The 18672-nt window shown below is 41.9% G+C and overlaps 1 protein-coding gene across 1 annotated transcript; it reads left to right on the top strand.

Annotated features, from left to right (window-relative positions):
- Positions 1-9364: 9364 nt before the first annotated feature.
- Positions 9365-10054, top strand: LOC138902386 (uncharacterized). Its single transcript, XM_070190246.1, has one exon. The coding sequence runs from the start codon at positions 9365-9367 to the stop codon at positions 10052-10054; it is 690 nt and encodes a 229-aa protein (XP_070046347.1).
- The last annotated feature ends 8618 nt before the right edge of the window (positions 10055-18672 follow it).

Below are 18672 nucleotides of genomic sequence, written 5' to 3'. Positions count from 1 at the left end.
TTGTGTACAAAATTTGAGGTCAATCGAAATTGAATTGACAGGTTTCGACATCAAATGTAGAAGTTGGAATTTGTTAGTTTTCGTTAAGTTTGAATTGGGGCGTGATTCATGTTTTTAGCATCGTTTGATGTGATTTGAAGGCTCGACTAAGTTTGTATGATGTATTAGGAATTGTTGGTGTATTTGGTTGAGGTCCCAGGAGCCTCAGGTGAGTTTCGGATAGTTAATGGATCAAATTCGGACTTAAGGAAAAATTTGGAAATTTTAGTCTTCTGGTGCACTCGCCCCTGCAGAATTTTGGTTGCAGGTGTGAGCTGAGGAGCGCGGATGTGACCATGAAGAGAGCTGGGCAGAGCTCGCAGGTGCGACTATTTTTCTGCACTTGGGTGGTCGCAGGCGTGGTGAGGGGCTCGCAGAAGCGCACCCACAGATGCAAGATTTTGAGAGCAGGTGTGCGAGTCAGGGACTGGGCGTGCCTTCGCAGAAGTGGCCTTGCAGAAGTGAGAAATTTAACCGCAGGTGCGAAAGTACTAGGCATGTACAAAACAGAGGAGTTCCGACATTTTTGTCATTTTTGACATTTCAAGCACGGTTTGGGCGATTGTTTAGAGAGAATGCACGGAAAATTTTGAGGTAAGTCACTTGTGATCATTGTTAGTCAATAATATTGGATTATCAATGAGTATTTCAACTAAATTACATGTTTTTGAGGTAAAATTAGAGGATTTGGGCCTAGGTTCAAAATAAGAATTTGAGATTTGGAGGTCGAGTTGATGTGTAAGCCCCTGTGAAAAGTTTCCTAAAACCCGGGGTTCTGTGATGTCGGGGCAGGCGTTGAGGTTAATAATAGTAGAAATTCCTCTAGGTCATTTTGATGTCAAATTTCGCGGCCATTATGCGACCGCATAACCACTTCACGGCCCGCACTCTTGTCGCATATCCCGCTTTGGGATTTTTCGGAGGGAGGTTCTGCGGTGCAGTATGCGACCGCAGAATCGTTCTGTCTGCGGGCCGCATAGTGACCGCAGACCTGGTCAATTCCTTTCCAGTTTTGGAACCCCAATTTCGCGCCCGCATAATCATTATGCGGTCATGTATGCGACCGCAGAACCTGTTTCAGAGCTTTATTTTTGAATTTTTAAAATCCGACCCTAGTTCGTTAAAATAGATGTAATGGGCCATTTTTGAGCAAAACTTGATACTTTAGAGTGAGAGAGAGTTCTTAGAGTGGGGGAGTAACCTTCAACCTATTATCCATCAATTCTTGCTCAATCATTGAGGATTAACAAAGGAAGTCTTCATCCCAAAGGTAAGAATCTATGTCCTAGCTCTCAATTTCGAAAATTTACAAAAATGGGATAGTTAGAGAGGCAATTCTTTGGTATGGGAGTTGTTATCTTGCATGCATGTGTTATCAAATAATGTGAAAAGGTTATAAGCTAAAAATGGTAGAGAATGGGTTGGGGAATGATGAAATCTTTCGCAAAATGGCCTTAAGAACTTTAATGCACACCTAGTGTTTGATAAAATGCTCAAATGGGCTAGAACCATGATCATCCTCCTAATTTTGATTCAATTTGTTACATTTTCAGAATAGATTGAAGTTGCTAAGATTTTCGAAATATTTTAGCGTGTAAGGAAGCTCAATTGAGGTATGTTGGCTAAACTTTCTCTCTTAGAATCGAATTCCATAATGTCTCCATGAGTTTCGAAGTATGAGTTGCGTATTAAAATGTTAAGGCTTTGAATCATATTTCAAATGAAGGCTAGTATGCCAAATTGTGTGAGAAAATCTCAATATTCTTAAGTCTCTTAATTGCTTATATGTGTACCTAAAGTCTTGATTGGAAATGTCTTATGGTTGATAATCTATAAAAATGGTTGGAAATGAAATAATTGAATTGGGGGTATCGTGTGTGGCCAACGTGCCAAGAGTTTAAGTTATGATTGTGGCTAGTAGTGCAAATGATTTGAGAGGATGCGATAAAGAATATGAAATGAGACTCGACTCAATTGTTTAAAACTGATTTCGAAAATAGAATTGCCTAAAAGCTTTTGTACTCCATTCATGCCTATAAGTGGCTGTTTTAACTAATGCTTTGCTTTACAAATATATCCAGTGTGATTCGACTTCTTACATACTCAGGTGTTGAAATTGTATATTATCATTTCTAGGAAGGAGTATTGCAAGAATAAATGGTGTATTGATTGCTTATGATTTTGATGTGTGCTTGTATTGCTGGTCGGTATGCCCAATTATTTGGGAAGAAACCTTTTGTGTTTAAAGTTTCCATTACTAATAAATTTGAGTTATATGATTGCTTAAATATTCTATATGTTGATATTTGATGGTGATCTTTGTAATTGAAAGAGGTGAAAATGTAGAATATGAAATACGGCCACCGTGCCAGGAATAAAGAATCTTGTGAATGGCCAAATGAGCCAAGGAAATATTGTTGTTGTGAGTATCTGGAAATATTAATAAGAATTTATACAATGTGAAAAATGTTGAGGTGAATACAATTGTATTTATGTTACCTTTGTGTGCTAATCAAATAAAAAGTATTTTTGGGAGCATCATTAGCAAAACCGAAGAAGGGTGGATCATAAGGCCCACATTTAAAACTACACGTGCCGGTGTAGGGGTGGATTGTGATTATTCCCTTTATTTAGGATGAAATTGAAATATTGGAGAAATTGTGATATTATTCCCCTTAATTGGGATGAAACTGGTAACAATTGTGGATTGTCAAAGTCAACCCACACGACATATATGAGAAGACTGCTTAGCTAATCGGGTGAAGATCGGACGCCATGTTGCACACATGGTGGTACTATTCTTGGTAACAACTTTCTTTCGCATCACCTGTCAAACCACATTGTCCGTGGAGAGGTATCCTAGACGATCGGGCGTGATCGGACTCCGTGCTAACAAAGACGGTGGAATATCAGTGCTAATGATCTCCCAACCAAAAATTGTATATGAAGTTCGTATTTTGAAAATTATTATGTTTTAACTGGACATTTGAATATTGTTGATTACGACTTGTTGTTTCTATATGTTGCCTTTTCTTATATGAGCATTCTATTTTGAAAGAGCACTTTTAGCTATACATACTAGTGCTATTCGACAGTACTAACGCCCCTTTTGACGGGGGCGCTGCATCTTTTATGGATGCAGGTGGTTCTACAGCAGGAGGCATTGATCAGTGATAGCAATACACTCTTTTCAGCTGATTTGGTGATCCCCACTTCATTTCGGGGTCATATATCTTTTGTTCCTCAAGTACTGTGTTTTGAGGTATAGCTGGGACCTTGTTGCCGGCATTTTCATATTACTCTTCTATTGTACTTAGAGGCTCCGTAGACAGGCTGTGGGTTGTGGTTGATGTTGAGAATTGAACTAGAAAAGTTGGTATTTGAAAATTATATTTTTTCATTAATTATATAAACTCATAATATTTTGGAAATTATGAATGAAGCTGCTAATGGGAATGAAATGGAAGTTGTTAATAAAAATCTTTTCAATGTTTGATTAATGAAGTACATCTCCTATTTATTCATGGATGAGTTTTGGTAGAAGGAAATCTAACATGCTTGCTCGGCCGGGTTCTCTCGGTTGAGCGCCAGTCGCGCTCCCCGAGTTTGGAACGTGACATGATGTCGGAATTTGGTAAAATTTGTATGGTTAGACTCGTGGTTGAATGAGTGTTCATATTTTGTAACTTTTATCAGGTTCCGAGATGAGGGCCCTACAGGCGATTTTGGGTGAAATTTTGGATTTTGTTGGAAAATTAGTATTTTCATATGGAATTAATTCCTATAATTTGTTTTAACTGAATCGAATTATTTATGACTAGATTCGAGGAGTTTGGAGGCCGATTCGCGAGGCAAAGGCATTGCAGAATAAATAATTACACGGTTCGAGGTAAGTAATACTTCTAAACTTAGTGATGAGGGTATACATCCCTGAATATATGTTATATATGTTTGATGTTGAGGTGGAGCATATGCTAGGTGACGGGCGTGTGGGCGTGCACCATGTGAATTGTGACTCGGTTATTTCTGTGGAACTGTGTAGTTACCTAATCTTATTTGTATCTATTAAATATCTACGTGCTATAGTAATTGATCTTTGATCCATGTTAGAAACCATATCTACGCTATATGCTTATCCTGTTGAGACCCACTGAGGTCATTTCTGTTGTTGAGTTATTTGCTTATATTGCAATTACATACTCAGTCATACGCATTCATTTGTATATCATATTGCAGGCTCTGTTACCATTTATTGATACATCACATCCTCATTTTGGGCTGATTTTTATGACATTGTGAGCCCGAGAGACTGAAAAGATTGATGACTGAGTGAGGCCGAGGGCCTGATGGTGAGGATATTGATGGGATCAGGTTGCACGCTGCTGCAGGTATTATAGATTTATGATGGGATCGGGTTGTACGCCGCATCATATTTTATTGATTTATGCCATGATTGGCTTGTTATAGCGCTTGGGATGAAGGAGTCCCTCCAGAATTTGTATACACCCCCAGTGAGCGCAGTTACCTACTGAGGTGCGAGTGCCGAGTGATTGGGAGGGCTGAGTGACTGAGAGGACTGAGTGAATTGATACTCTGAGAGTATGCATATGGTTTATCATTGAGTTGCATTGCATTCGACATGCACACTTGACATACATGCATAGAGATGCATTTTTTTTCATGTTGTATGATATTGCATCATTCATGACTTCACATACACATTGACATGTAGGCATAGAGATGTACTTTACTCATGTCATTTGAAAATGAACCATTTACCTATTTAAAATTTTGGGAAAAAGTTACAGTTTTACAAACGTACTCATATTTTGGTGATTCCGATAAAAGATTTAGGTTTTCACTGACATACTTGAAAAGCCATCAACATGCATGCTTTAGACAACAACAGTTCATAACAACATAATAAAAGTGATAAAAGAAGTAACTCAAAGATATAGCGCTCAACTCGTTCACAGTTCTGGAAAATAGGCATGCTTTTCAAGTATAGCCCATCAATCTCGTATTTGCGAACAAAAGGGCTGCTTCTGCGGTGGCACCATTGCGACAAAACTCCACTCATGCGTGTAACGACCCGACCAATCGTTTTAATTTCTAGATCCCCGTTCCCCCAAATAAGACCTCGGGGGTATGTTCTTTTACTATTTTATGAATTACAGGGATGGTTAGTTTGGGTTTGGAATGATTCGGGTTGAAAAAGAAACACTTAGTTCCTTAATATTGACTTTAAATGATTAAGTTTGACGTGGATCAAAATTTCTGGTAAATGACCTCAGAATTGGGATTTGACGGTCCCAATAGGTTCGTATGATAATTTTGGACTTGGGCATATGTTCCGATCGGGTTTTGGACGACCCGGGAGTGTTTTGGCGTATTGAAGGTTTTAAAGTTCTTTAAATTTTGTTTGGAGTAGGTTTTAATGTTATCGAGGTCCGTTTGGAATTCCTAGTTCGTGAATAGTTCTGTATGGTAGTTTAATACTTGCACGTAAAATTTGGTGTCATTCCGAGCAGTTTACGTATGATTCGGTGCATTCAGAGTAAGTGGGAAGAACTTGAAGTTCATAGTTAATTCTATTGGTTTTGGGTTGGGATTCTTAGTTTTAATGTTGTTTTTCGCATTCCGAGGGTGCGAACGAATCCGTTTTATGCTTACAAACTTGTTGGTATGCTTGGGCGAGGCCCAATGTGCCTAAGGTGATATTCAGACGATGCGCGGATCAAGATTGAACTTGAAGGGGTCTTTTGGTGCACCAGTACTGGTGCGTCCGCACCTGCGAGATTTAGGCCACAGGTGCGTGAATTTGGCCGCAGATGCGGTTATGGGCGAGTGGTTAATGGCCTGCAGAAGCGTAGGAACTACCACATAAGTGACCTTGCTTCTGCGATGGAAGGGTCGCAGATGCGAGGTGAGGCTGGCCAGGCCTGGACCGCAGATGCGACACATCTTCCGTAGAAACGGGAGCCCATCTGCAGAAGCACTATCAGGAGTACTGGGCTAGGACCGCACTTACGATGGATTTTCCGTAGGTGCGGTGCCGCAGAAGTAGAAATCGCTGGAGGCAGAAGCTTCATTTAAGTCGGGACTTAGGCCATTTCGGGTTCATTTATTGCATTCATCGGGCGATATTTGGAGCTCTTAGAGGGTGGTTTTCACCTAGTACTTTGAGGTAATTAATTTCTATGCAATATGAGTTTAAAACATAGATTATGGATAGATTTGAATATGTAAAATTATGAAAATTATAGATTTAGTTGGAACACCTGGGTTTTGGATAAAAATGAGATTTAGCCACGAAAATGGTTACGGAATTGGGCAAAAATTATATATTTGAGTTCGTGAGGTTATGAGTAACATTTATCTTGAAAGATTTTCGGAATGCGGGCACGTGGGTGAATATTAGGAATCTTCCAATTTGGGTTGGGTAATTACTCTAATAGTTAAATTATGAATTTTGAACATGTATTGATTAATTTATATAACATTTGGCTAGTTTTAGATTGTTCGGCACCGAGTTGAGGCTTTGGAACAAATTTGCGGGACGGAAAGTGACCTTTGAGACGAGGTAAATCTCTTGCCTAACCTTGTAAGAGGGAATTTACCCCATAGGTGATTTAAATTACTATTTGCTGATAATTATGGGGGCTACGTACGCACGAGGTGACGAAAGTCTGTGCGTAGATACTAATTATGCTTATGTCCGGGTAGTTTAGGACCCAAATAATGAAATACTTGTAACTTTTGCATCCTACTTGTTAATTAAAGTGCTAAATTATATTAAAACTTGTTAAGGAATTTGTAAGGACCTAATTTCATTTACTTGAGTTTTTGGCGGGTTACTTGACCATTAATAGAAATTTGTGCCTCATTGTGCATTAGCCTTGTATTAGCTTCTAAATTGGTTGTTCGTAAAGTATCATCTCTTCTTGTGGAGTGGGCTGAACACTTTGGTAGTAGATAGATGCATCTATGGTTTGTGTCGCTCGACCCTCGGCAGTGTACACATTAATCTGGATCGGAGCGTACGACCTCAGCATGAATCGTGCGTAATAATACTCGGAGCTTAATTATACTTGATATTATTATATGGCTTGAGAGATGGTAATTATTAATGATAGAATTTGACCAGAAATTTACGGTTAGTGAAAGAATTATATGCTTACTATTTGTTACTGAGTTATTATTATTGTTTATATAACCAATGCTTATTTAGAATTTCTATATTACTTTGTTAGCCTATAGTAAGTGTCGAAGTCAACCCATCGTCACTACTTCTTCGAGGTTAGACTAGATACTTACTGGGTACATGTTGTTTATGTACTCACACTACACGTCTGCACTAATCGTGTAGGATCTGAGGTAGGTGCATCTGGCGGTCATATCAGCGTGCACCCCCGTTACCCCGAGGCCTAGTGGTTAGCTGTTTCCTGAGCCGTTCTGCAGCACCTAGAGTCTCTCTTTTGTATCTATTTTCTGTCTACTTTATTTTAGACAGTAGTTAGAGTTTTGTATATTCTACTAGTTGCTCATACACTTGTGACACCAGGTCTTGGCACACATACTAGTAGGCTTTATGGTTTTGGAGTATTTTTGTCTCTATATTTGCCCACTCAGTCGCCTTCATTTTATTTTAATAAATTTTCTACTCCTTAATCTCTGAATAAATTTAATTACTTGGAAACTTATTAAAAGAGTAGTTACATGTTTAGTTCACCATTGGCTTTCCTAGCGGCGACGTTTACTGTCATCACGGCCTATAGGAGAAACTGAGTCATGACAACATGGTATCAGAGCACTAGGTTCACGTAGGTCTCACAAGTTATGAGCAGGCCTAATATAGTCTTGCGGATCAGTGCAGAGACGTCTGTACTTATCTTCGATAGGCTATAGGGTGTTAGGAAACTACTCTTTCTTCATCTCCTATCGTGCAATTAATGTTGTGCTAAGTATCTTTCTCTTATTCTCTCATAGATGGTGAGAACGCGCGCGATAGATGTACCTAATCATAGAAGAGTTGCTCCCCTGTTGCTAGAGGCCGAGGGAGGGTTCCAACCCGTGGTAGAGGATGAGGACATCCTAGAGTTTCCCCAGTTTTGCCACCAGTGGATCCAGTAGAGGATCCTATTATTGAGGAGCAGGGTGAGGTGCCTGCAGCAGAACCAGACCCGGTGGATTTCATGTCCGCACCGAGATTGCAGGAGGTCATGGGCCGTATGATGCGGTTCATGGACTCTATGACTCGGGCTAATTTATTTTCAGCGGACCTAGCCACATCTTGGGGGGGGAGGGGGGACACAGACCCCTACCGCTCATGCTCCAGGGCATGAAACTACCGTATATAAGACCCCGGGCGCACTACCCGTGGGCGAAGTTAGCTAGTTACTGCAGCTATACCTGAGCCCAGACCAGTTGCGACCGGCGAGCCATAAAAGCTATTGAATAGATGGACCAGGCTACATCCTTCTGTCTTTGGAGGTGAGCGACATGAGGACCCCTAGGACTTTATTGATCGGTACAGGGACAGACTGCGCATCATGAGGATATTGGAGTCCCACGGGGTGGACTTTACCACCTTTCAGCTAGAGACCAGGGACCATAGATAGTGCCAGTCTTATCTTCTCGACAGACCACCAGGTTCTCCTCCGATGACTTGGGACCAGTTCACACGTCTCTTCCTGGATGGATACACTCCACCCTATCAGAGGGAAGAGTTGCGGTTTCCGTTCGAGCAGCTTCAACAGGGCCAGATGTCGGTGACCGACTATGAGGCGAGATTCTCTGAGTTGTCTCGCCATGCACTTATGATACTTCCTACCAATGTAGAGAGAGTGTGGAGGTTTGTTGCGGGTTTGCACTCTGGTGTTTAGGCTAATATGGTCCGAAAGGTTGATATGGGTACTTCGTATGAGCTAGTTATGGAGATAGCTCAGAGGATCGAGGGTGTTCATCAGCGGAGCCGAGAGCAGGTGATGAGGGATAAGCGGGATCGATAATCAGGAGGGTTTAGTGGTGCTCCGTCTGGGGGTAGAGGTCAGTTTGTGAGGAGTCAGTCTAGTAGGCCCACATATCCAACACCGTCGCCTCCTCGGGGTGTTCCAGTGCGGCCCTAATCAGCGCCATGCCAGAGAGTAACTACCACCCACCAGCTATTCAGGGTTTTTTCTGTGGGTATTCAGGCCATCAAGGTTTGACTTCAGGTCAGCAATCCACCTTATCAAAGGGTTGTTTCGAGTGCGAGGATCTTAGACATGTAAGGAGGTTTTGCCCCAGGCTTCAGGGTAAGGCAGTACAATAGGGTCATCAACCTATGATTATAGCACCAGCTTCCACACCCGTCGTCGGTCGGCCTAGAGGTGGAGGGGAGGTGGGTAGGGGCCGTCCTAGAGGTGGAGGCCATCTAGGTGGCGCTCCTGCCAGATTCTATGCCTTTCCAGCCACACCAGATGCAGTAGCCTCAGATGCATTGATCACAAGTATTATTTTTGTCTGCGGTAAGGATACTTCGGTACTATTTGATCCAAGGTCTACATATTCATATGCTTCATCTCTGCTTCCTCATTTCTTTGGTGTTCCTCGCGAGTCCTTGGGTACTCTTGTTTATGTGTCCACTTTAGTGGACGATTCTGTTGTGGTGGATCGGGTTTATCAGTCCTGTATCATGACTTTTTGTGGTTATGAGACTAGTGCGGATCTTCTGTTGCTTGATATCACCATCTTTGAGGTCATCCTGGGCATGGATTTGTTGTCCCCATATCACGCTATCCTTGATTGCCATGCCAAGACTAATACCTTAACAATGCCAGAGCTTCTTACATTGGAGTGGAAGGGTTCATGTGTCAGTGCATCTAGATGGGTTATATCTTTTTTGAAGGCTCGACACATGGTCGAGAAGGGTTGTTTGGCTTATCTAGCTTACGTTTGGGATACTACTACAGAGACTTCGGCGATTGATTCAGTTCCCGTGGTCCAGGAGTTCTATGAATGTGTTTCCTTCTGATCTTCCAGGCATGCCACCAGATCGTGATATCGATTTCTGTATTGATTTGGCTCCAGGTACCCATCCTATCTCTATCCCACTGTACCACATGGCTCCGAAAGAGATGAGGAAGTTGAAGGAACAACTTGAGGAGTTGCTAGAAAAGGGGTTCGTCAGACCGAGTGTATCGCCTTGGGGTGCACCAGTGTTATTCGTGAAGATGAAATATGGAACTATGTGGATGTTCATTGATTACCGCCAGTTGAACAAGGTTACCATTAAGAACAAATACCCGCTGCCATGTATCGATGATTTGTTTGACCAATTACAAGGTGCCAGGGTGTTCTCTAAGATTGACTTGAGATCGGGGTACCATCAGTTGTAGAATCATGATTCGGATGTTCCGAAGACGGCTTTCCGGAATAGATATTGCCACTACAAGTTTCTAGTGATGTCCTTCAGGTGGACTAATGCCCCGACAGCGTTTATGGATTTGATGAACCAGGTGTTCAGGCCATATATTGACTCATTTATTATTGTCTTCATTGATGACATTTTGATCTACTCGCGTAGCACGGAGGAGCACGAGCATCATTTGCGAGTGGTGCTTCAGACCTTGCGGAAACAGAAGCTATATGCTAAGTTCTCCAAGTGTGAGTTTTGGTTAAGTTTCGTAGCATTCTTTGGGCATGTTGTATCAGGCGAGGGTATTAAGGTAGATCCCAAGAAGATTGAGGCAGTTTAGAGTTGGCCTCATCCTACTACATCGACCGAGATCAGGAGATTCTTGGGGTTAGCAGGTTATTATCATGGGTTTGTGGAGGGCTTCTCATATATTGTAGCACCTCTGACTAGATTGACCCAGAAGGGTGCTCCATTCCGATGGTCCGATGATTGCGAGGCGAGCTTTAAGAAGCTCAAGACCGCATTGACTTCAACACTGGTATTAGTGTTGCCTTCCGGTTCATGGATGTATACTGTGTATTGCGACTTTTCGCGCATTGGTTTGGGTTATGTATTGATGTAGGAGGGGAGAGTTATTGCATATGCTTCACGTCAGCTTAAGCCCCACGAGAAGAATTACCTCGTACATGATTTGGAGTTGGTCGTGATAGTTCATGCTCTTATGATCTGGAGGCATTATCTTTATGGGGTTTCCTGTGAGGTTTACACTGATCATCATATTTTGCAGCATTTGTTCAAGCAGAGGGATCTCAATTTGAGGCAGTTCAAGTGGCTTGAGTTACTAAAATATTATGATATTACCATCCTTTATCATCCGGGCAAGGAGAATGTGGTTGCGGATGTTTATGGGTTGAGGTAAAAGATTCTAGAGGAGGCACACAGTTCTCGGTATTCTATTCATCCATGTGATACGAAGATGTATCGTGACCTGAGGCAGCATTATTGGTGGTGGCGGATTAAGAAGGACAATTGAGTATGTAGCGAGATGACTTAATTGCTAGCAGGTTAAGTACGAGTATCACATGCCAGGTGGCCTACTCCAACAGATGGTCATACCTAAGCGGAAATGGGAGCGCATTAATATGGATTTCGTAGTTGGGTTGCCGCGGACCTTGCAGAAGTTTGATGCAGTTTGGGTTATTGTTGACAGGTTGACCAAGTCAACACACTTCATTCCGGTGGTGATCATGTATTCTTCAGAGAGATTGGCCCAGATTTTCATTCAGGAGTTTGTTCAGTTGCATGGTGTGCCTGTCTCCATTATATCATATAGAGGCCCTCAATTTACTTTGCATTTCTAGAGGGTAGTACAAAGTGAGTTGGGGACCCGGGTAGAGCTCAGCACAACCTTTCATACACAGACTGACGGGCAGTCGGAGTGGACAGTTCAGATCTTGGACGATATGCTCAGAGCATCTGTGATTGACTTCGGAGGGAAGTGGGATCGATTCTTGCCTTTGGCCGAGTTTGCTTACAACAACAGTTATCGGTCCAACATCGAGATGGCTCAATTTGAGGCTTTATATGGTCGTCGATGACGTTCTTCCGTCGGATGGTTTAAGCCCGGTGAGACTAAGTTATATGATACTGATTTGGTGAAGGATGCCTTGGAAATGGTAAATTTCATTCATGAGCAACTTCACACAGCACAATTTAGATATAAGAGTTACGTGGATTAGAAGGCGCATGATTTATCATTCATGGTGGGCGAGAAGGTTCACTTGAAGGTTTTGCCGATGAAGGGAATCATGAGGTTCAGGAAGAAGGGCAAGTTGAGCCCAAGGTTTAAAGGACGTGTATCGAGAGTTCATCTAGTTTTCCACGTGTCCATGCTCCGGAGGTATCATGCCGACAGGTCGCATGTGTTAGACTACAACACGGTTCAGTTAGATAAGAGCATGGGTTATGAGGAGGATCCAATTACCATTGTTGATAAGCAGGTTCGCCAGTTGAGTTCCAAGAAGATTTCTGCGGCAAAATTTCAGTAGAGGGGTCAACCAGTCGAGAAGGTGACTTGGGAGGCCAAGGGGAACATGCGGAGAAGATATCCACACTTATTCTTCACTCCGGGTACGATTCTAGATCCGTTCGAGGACGATCATTTGTTTAAGAGGTGGAGAATGTAACGACCCGACCAGACATTTTGCTTTCTAGATCCCCGTTCCCCTAAATAAGATCCCATGTATGTGCTTTGATAGTTAGTTCGGGTTTGGAAGGGTTCGGGTTGAAATCGGAACACTTAGTTCCTTAATATTGACTTTAAAAGGTTAAGTTTGACTTGAGTCAACATTTCTAGTAAACCACCTCGGAATTGGGATTTGATGGTCCCAATAGGTTCGTATGATGATTTTGGCCTTGGGCTTATGTTCAGATCGGGTTTTGGACGACCCTGGAGCGTCTTGGAGCATTGAAGGTTTTAAAGTTCTTTAAATTTGGTTTGGAGTAGGTTTTGGTGTTATCGAGGTCCATTTGAAATTTCGAGTTCAGTAATAGTTCTGTATGGTCCAAGCAAAATTTGGTGTCATTATGAGTAGTTTAAGTATGATTCGGCGCGTTCGGAGTAAGTGGGAAGAACTTGAAGTTCATGAGTTGATTCTATTGGTTTTGGGTTGCAATTCTTAGTTTTAATGTTGTTTTCCATGTTCTGAGGGTGCGAATGAGTCCATTGTATGTTTATAAACATGTTGGTATGCTTGGGCGAGGCCCCGGGAGCCTCGGGTGCTATTCGGACGATGCACAGATCAAGTTTGAATTTGAAAGGGGCTGCTGGTGCGTCCACACCTGCGAGATTTGGGCCATAGGTGCGAGCATTTGGCCGCAGATTCGGTTATGTGGGAGTGGTCAGTGGCCTGCAGAAGCGGAGGAACTACCGCAGTAGCGGCCTCACTTCTACGATGGAAGGGCCGCATATACGAGGTGAGGCTGGACAGGCCTGGACCGCAGATACGACGCATCTTCCGCAGAAGCGGGAGCCCATCCGCAAAATAGAGGTCAGGAGGCTCGGTCTAGGACCGCACCTGCGATGGATTTTTCATAGGTGCGGTGCCGCAGAAGCGGCCGTTTCCTCGTAGAAGCGGAAATTGCTGGGTAGATTTTAAAATGTAAAATTGTGAAAATTATAGGTTTAGTTGGAAAACCTAGGTTTTGGATAAAAATGGGATTTAGCCTCAAAAATGGTTATGGAATTGGGAAAAAAATTATATATTTGAGTTCGTGAGGTTATGAGTAACATTTATCTTCAAATATTTCTGGAATGCGGGCGCGTTAGGAATCTTCCAATTTGGGTTAGGTAATTACTCTAATAGTTTAATTATGAACTTTTGAACATGAATTTATTAGTTTATACAACATTTGACTAGTTTCGGATTGTTCGGCACCGAGTTGAGGCTTTAGAGTGAATTTGCGGGCCGGAAAGTGAGCTTTGAGACGAGGTAAGTCTCTTGCCTAACCTTGTAAGAGGGAATTTACCCCATAGGTGATTTAAATTACTATTTGCTGCAAATTGTGGGGGCTACGTATGCATGAGGTGACGAAAGTCCTTGCGTAGCTAATACTTATACTTATGTCCGGGTAGCTTAGGACCCAAATCATGAAATACTTGTAACGTTTGCACCCTACATGTTAGTTAAAGTGCCTAAATTATATTGAAATTTGTTAAGGAATTTGTAAGGACGTAATTTCACTTACTTGAGGTTTTGGCAGGTTAGTGGACCGTTAATAGAAATTTGTGCCTCCTTGTGCATTAGCCTTGTATTAGCTTCTAATCGGTTGTTCGTAAAGTATCCTCTCTTCTTGTGGAGCGGACTGAACGCCTCAACAGTAGATAGATGAATCTATGGTTCTTGTCGCTCGACCCTCAGCAGTGTACACATTATTCTGGATCGGGCTGTACGACCTCGACATGAATCCTGCGTAATATTACAGGAGATTAATTATACTTGATATTATTTTATGGCTTGAGAGGTCGTAATTATTAATGACAGAATTTGACATGGAATTTTCGGTTATTGAAAGAATTATGTACTTACTGTTTGTTACTGAGTTATTATTATTGTTTATATAACCTATGCTTATTTAGAATTTATGTATTTTATTGTTAGCCCATATTAAGTGTCGAAGTCAACCCCTCGTCACTACTTAATTGAGGTTACACTAGATACTTACTGGGTACATGTTGTTTATGTACTCACACTACACTTCTGCACTAATCGTGCAGGATCTGAGGTAGGTGCATCTGGCAGTCATATCGGCACGCACCCCTATTATCCCGAGGCCTAGTGGTGAGCTGCTTCCTGAGCCATTCTGCAGCACCTAGAGTCTCTCTTTTGTATCTAATTTCTGTCTACTTTATTTCAGACAATAGTTAGAGTTTGTATATTCTATTAGTTTCTCATATACTTGTGACACCAGGTCTTGGCACACATACTACTTTATGGTTTTGGAGTATTTTTGTCTCTATATTTGCCCACTCAGTCGCCTTCGTTTTATTTTATTAAATTTTCTACTCTTTAATCTCTGAATAAATGGAATTTAATTACTTGGAAACTTATTAAAAGAGTAGTTACATGTTTAGTTCACCGTCAGAAAACACTGGAACTCCAACCTTCCGCACCTGAGCAACAGGTCCCGCTTCTACGCAAGTGCAGGTGCGCCACAAGCTACGCTCCTGCGCACCTCCTCGCTTCTGCGATTAATCCTACCGCTTCTGCGCTACCGCAGATGCGGTCCACTTCCCTGCTTTTGTGGATGCCCTGCTCCAGCTTACTTCGCTTCTGCATTCACGTGGCTACATTTGCGGTTCCGCACTTGCGCCCGATATTCTGCAAGTGCGGTCACACCAGGTTCAACAAGGGCCAACCATCCCACATGAATGAAAGATGATCCGAAACATGTCCATACCTCACCCGGGCCCCTCAGGACCCCGTCCGAATATACTAAAAAGTCTCATAACATAATATGGACCTAGTTAAAGCCTCAAATCACACACAACAATATCGAAACGACGAATCGCACCTCAAATCAAACTTAAATGAACTTGAGCTTTTCACTTCCAAAACTAGTGCTGAAACACATCAAATCAACCTGGAATGAACTCAAATTTTGCACACAAGTCCCAAATGATATAACGAAGATATTCCAATTTCCGAAACCACAATCCGAATCTGATATCCTCAATGTCAACTTCCGGTTAAACTTATGAACTTTTCAATCTTTCAAATTTCCAACTTTCGCCAATTAGTGCCGAATCCTTCTAGAAATATCCAATTGCAAATCCAGGCATACGCCCGAGTCCAAAATCACCATCCGGGCCTAACGGAACTATCAAAACTCCAATCCGAGGTCAAATCCTAAAACGACAAACTTGCTCAACTCTTCCAACTTAAAACTTTAACAATGAAATTCATTCTTCCAAATCGATTCCGAATAACCAGAAAACCAAAACCGATGATTCGCACAAGACATAATACATCATACGGAGCTACTCCTTCCCTCAAACTATCGAGCGAAGTGCATATGCTCGAAACTAACGGTCGGGTCGTTATATCCTCCCCCACTTAAACATACGTTAGTCCTCAAACGTGCCGAGAGTTGTTCCAAAGCCATCAAAATGTCGTGTAACCTTACCACGCACATACCCGGGGGTGATCCCACGTCACCCTATTCCATATAGGCCTGACAATGCAACATAACTGAAGATCATTACTTCAACCTTAGCCCGTAAACCACAAGCTATATTAAGCCATAACCATAACCCAAGATGCAATCACATGATATACCACATAACTCAAATACTCATAGCAATAGTTCCGACCACAATAACTACTCAAAGCAAACCCGGTATCGGCAATAAACCTCGTGTCAAACAAAACCTCATTCTAAAACCTTGATACACTGCTAATGATGGAAGAAATACGCAGAAAATCATAACCACTTATCAGGTCAACAAGCCATGGAGCTCCTTCTCATTCGACAAGAACTATAACCAATTTCTAAGCCGATCAACAACATTATCCTTCCAAATATACCGCAAATCAGATCTGATAGCACCCATTCTAGGTCCAACGACCTCATCTTATCAAATACAAACTAATCTACTTACATGCCACACCAATACTACCCATAGCCACAAACCGTGCAATTCGTGCACCAATTCGCAACAATCCAAATGTACTTAAACATAGAAAATGACTCCAGAACCATCTTGGAAGATCAATAAGTACCACCACAACTACAATGTTAAAAACCCATCTTACATAATATAACCAAGACACACGAATCTAACACAAAGGATCATATCCCGACATAACCCAACTACAATGCGTGACCCCGTCCAGGCACGGGTCCATATGGAATACCTCAAGCCACCATGCTCAAAATCAACAACTACATGCAATTCGACATCAAATACCCGAAGTGTGTGACCATAACCACGGAGAAGCAACTAGCACGATATCCCACAGTCCGGAGAGAACATAACCAAGGCAAAATCAACCATATCTGATCCCAACCACACTGCTCGAATGTCTAACATATCTCCCATACACGATCATCACCCGAGGAATACTTTCATAATTCTTCCGTTCCACATAGCAAAATCTGAATATCAGGAGTCGATCAACCAGACGAGTACCGTAATACCAATGAAGCATCCGTAAATCAACACTCAGTGCGCCTTCTGAAATGCGCACCCTTCTCAGGAATTACAAAGAAGTTATAACATTTATCTATATATCTGAAACTGTCCATGCTGTCCAAAATTCATGACCTTCCCTCCAAATATGAATCGTGACCTTGCACATGCAAATCTCAATCCCACACATACATCGCATCCATCATGACATCATATGACAAGTACGAAAATCTCATAATCCACTCTGAGTTGGCAGCAAAATACATACTCAATCAATAAAAAACCTTCCATTTGATCCTATCCAGGAGAAAACTCACAATATGGAACATGCGCTTCACGCCGATAGGAAATATCCATCTCAAACCTTGGTAGAAACCATCGAGAACTCTTCGAAACCTATTTGCACATAATCAAGCCATCAGAACTGAATCTCTCTAACTTAACCAAGACACGCCGGTCGCCAAACCCCAGAGTATTGCCACAGAACACCTATAGAAACTCAGCGCATCATAAGTACCCAAGGAACCGATCGTATCCATTGTCGTACTGATCCAACCTACTACCAAACAATCGTATTCCTTCGAGTTCCTTTCGAATTACCCTCAATGTAATACTTCTCCTTGCCAGAACAACATGATCTTTAACCAAAACTCACCCCATGAGACCCTAGAATAAAATCACACCGCCCCAAGGCCCATAAGTCGATGTATTCCCTCGTAAGCACCCCAAAAATACCACAACTGAGACACACACTCTGAAGAGACCTTCTGTGAATCCCAAACATTTCTTTTCACCTTCCTGACGCTGAAATGTATAATCCATAATGATATAGAAATTCCACAAGTCTCGACACCATCCAACTTAAATCTCAGATTCTAGCCATATACAAATCTATAAAATTATCAATTGATATATATAAATCTTGAATCCATTAAAACTTTCTCTAGAGTCATCCACTCTGCTCAAATATCAATTGCACCAACCAAACAGACCGAACGACTTATGCCCCATTAGCACAACAACAACCAAAGAAGTAATCCACATCTTTAAGCAACCGAGCAATTTCCTACTCCACGCGCACTACTTCCTTCAGTACTAATAACTCAATCATCCCATGATTCCCATATACCCATAAAGTGTAACATAACCCATATCCAGAAACTTCTTTACTCGAGTCATCCTCGATCTCAAACTCTACAAGTCATAACTGATCCACAAGTATTCCTCAGACCAAAACCAATGCAACACGTAACCATGCAATCAAATCGTCAATAACAGACTCCCCCACTTAGCTCAATGCCATAGAATAGAACATCTGATAACTCACCATACCCATACTCTATTACTGCCATAATACCGTAGGGAGATTCAACTAAATCCTTCATAAGCTCACATAACACAAACCACATAGTACCTCAAATCATCTACTAAGCTCGCATATATCCACATGACGATCAGGTCAACTTTCTCAACCAAATTCAAATTCAAATATCAACACATATACCCCGCTGGTAGAAAGGAAACTCTCCACACAACATTATAA

Source organism: Nicotiana tomentosiformis, chromosome 12 (genome assembly GCF_000390325.3).
Source record: "Nicotiana tomentosiformis chromosome 12, ASM39032v3, whole genome shotgun sequence".
Lineage (NCBI taxonomy): Eukaryota > Viridiplantae > Streptophyta > Magnoliopsida > Solanales > Solanaceae > Nicotiana > Nicotiana tomentosiformis.
The sequence above is the reverse complement of the archived record's forward strand: the minus strand, read 5'-3'. Positions and strand labels throughout refer to the sequence as shown.

Excerpts from the sequence above, each read along its gene's own strand:
- LOC138902386 (XM_070190246.1), top strand. The coding sequence starts at position 9,365 with ATGATTATAGCACCAGCTTCCACACCCGTCGTCGGTCGGCCTAGAGGT.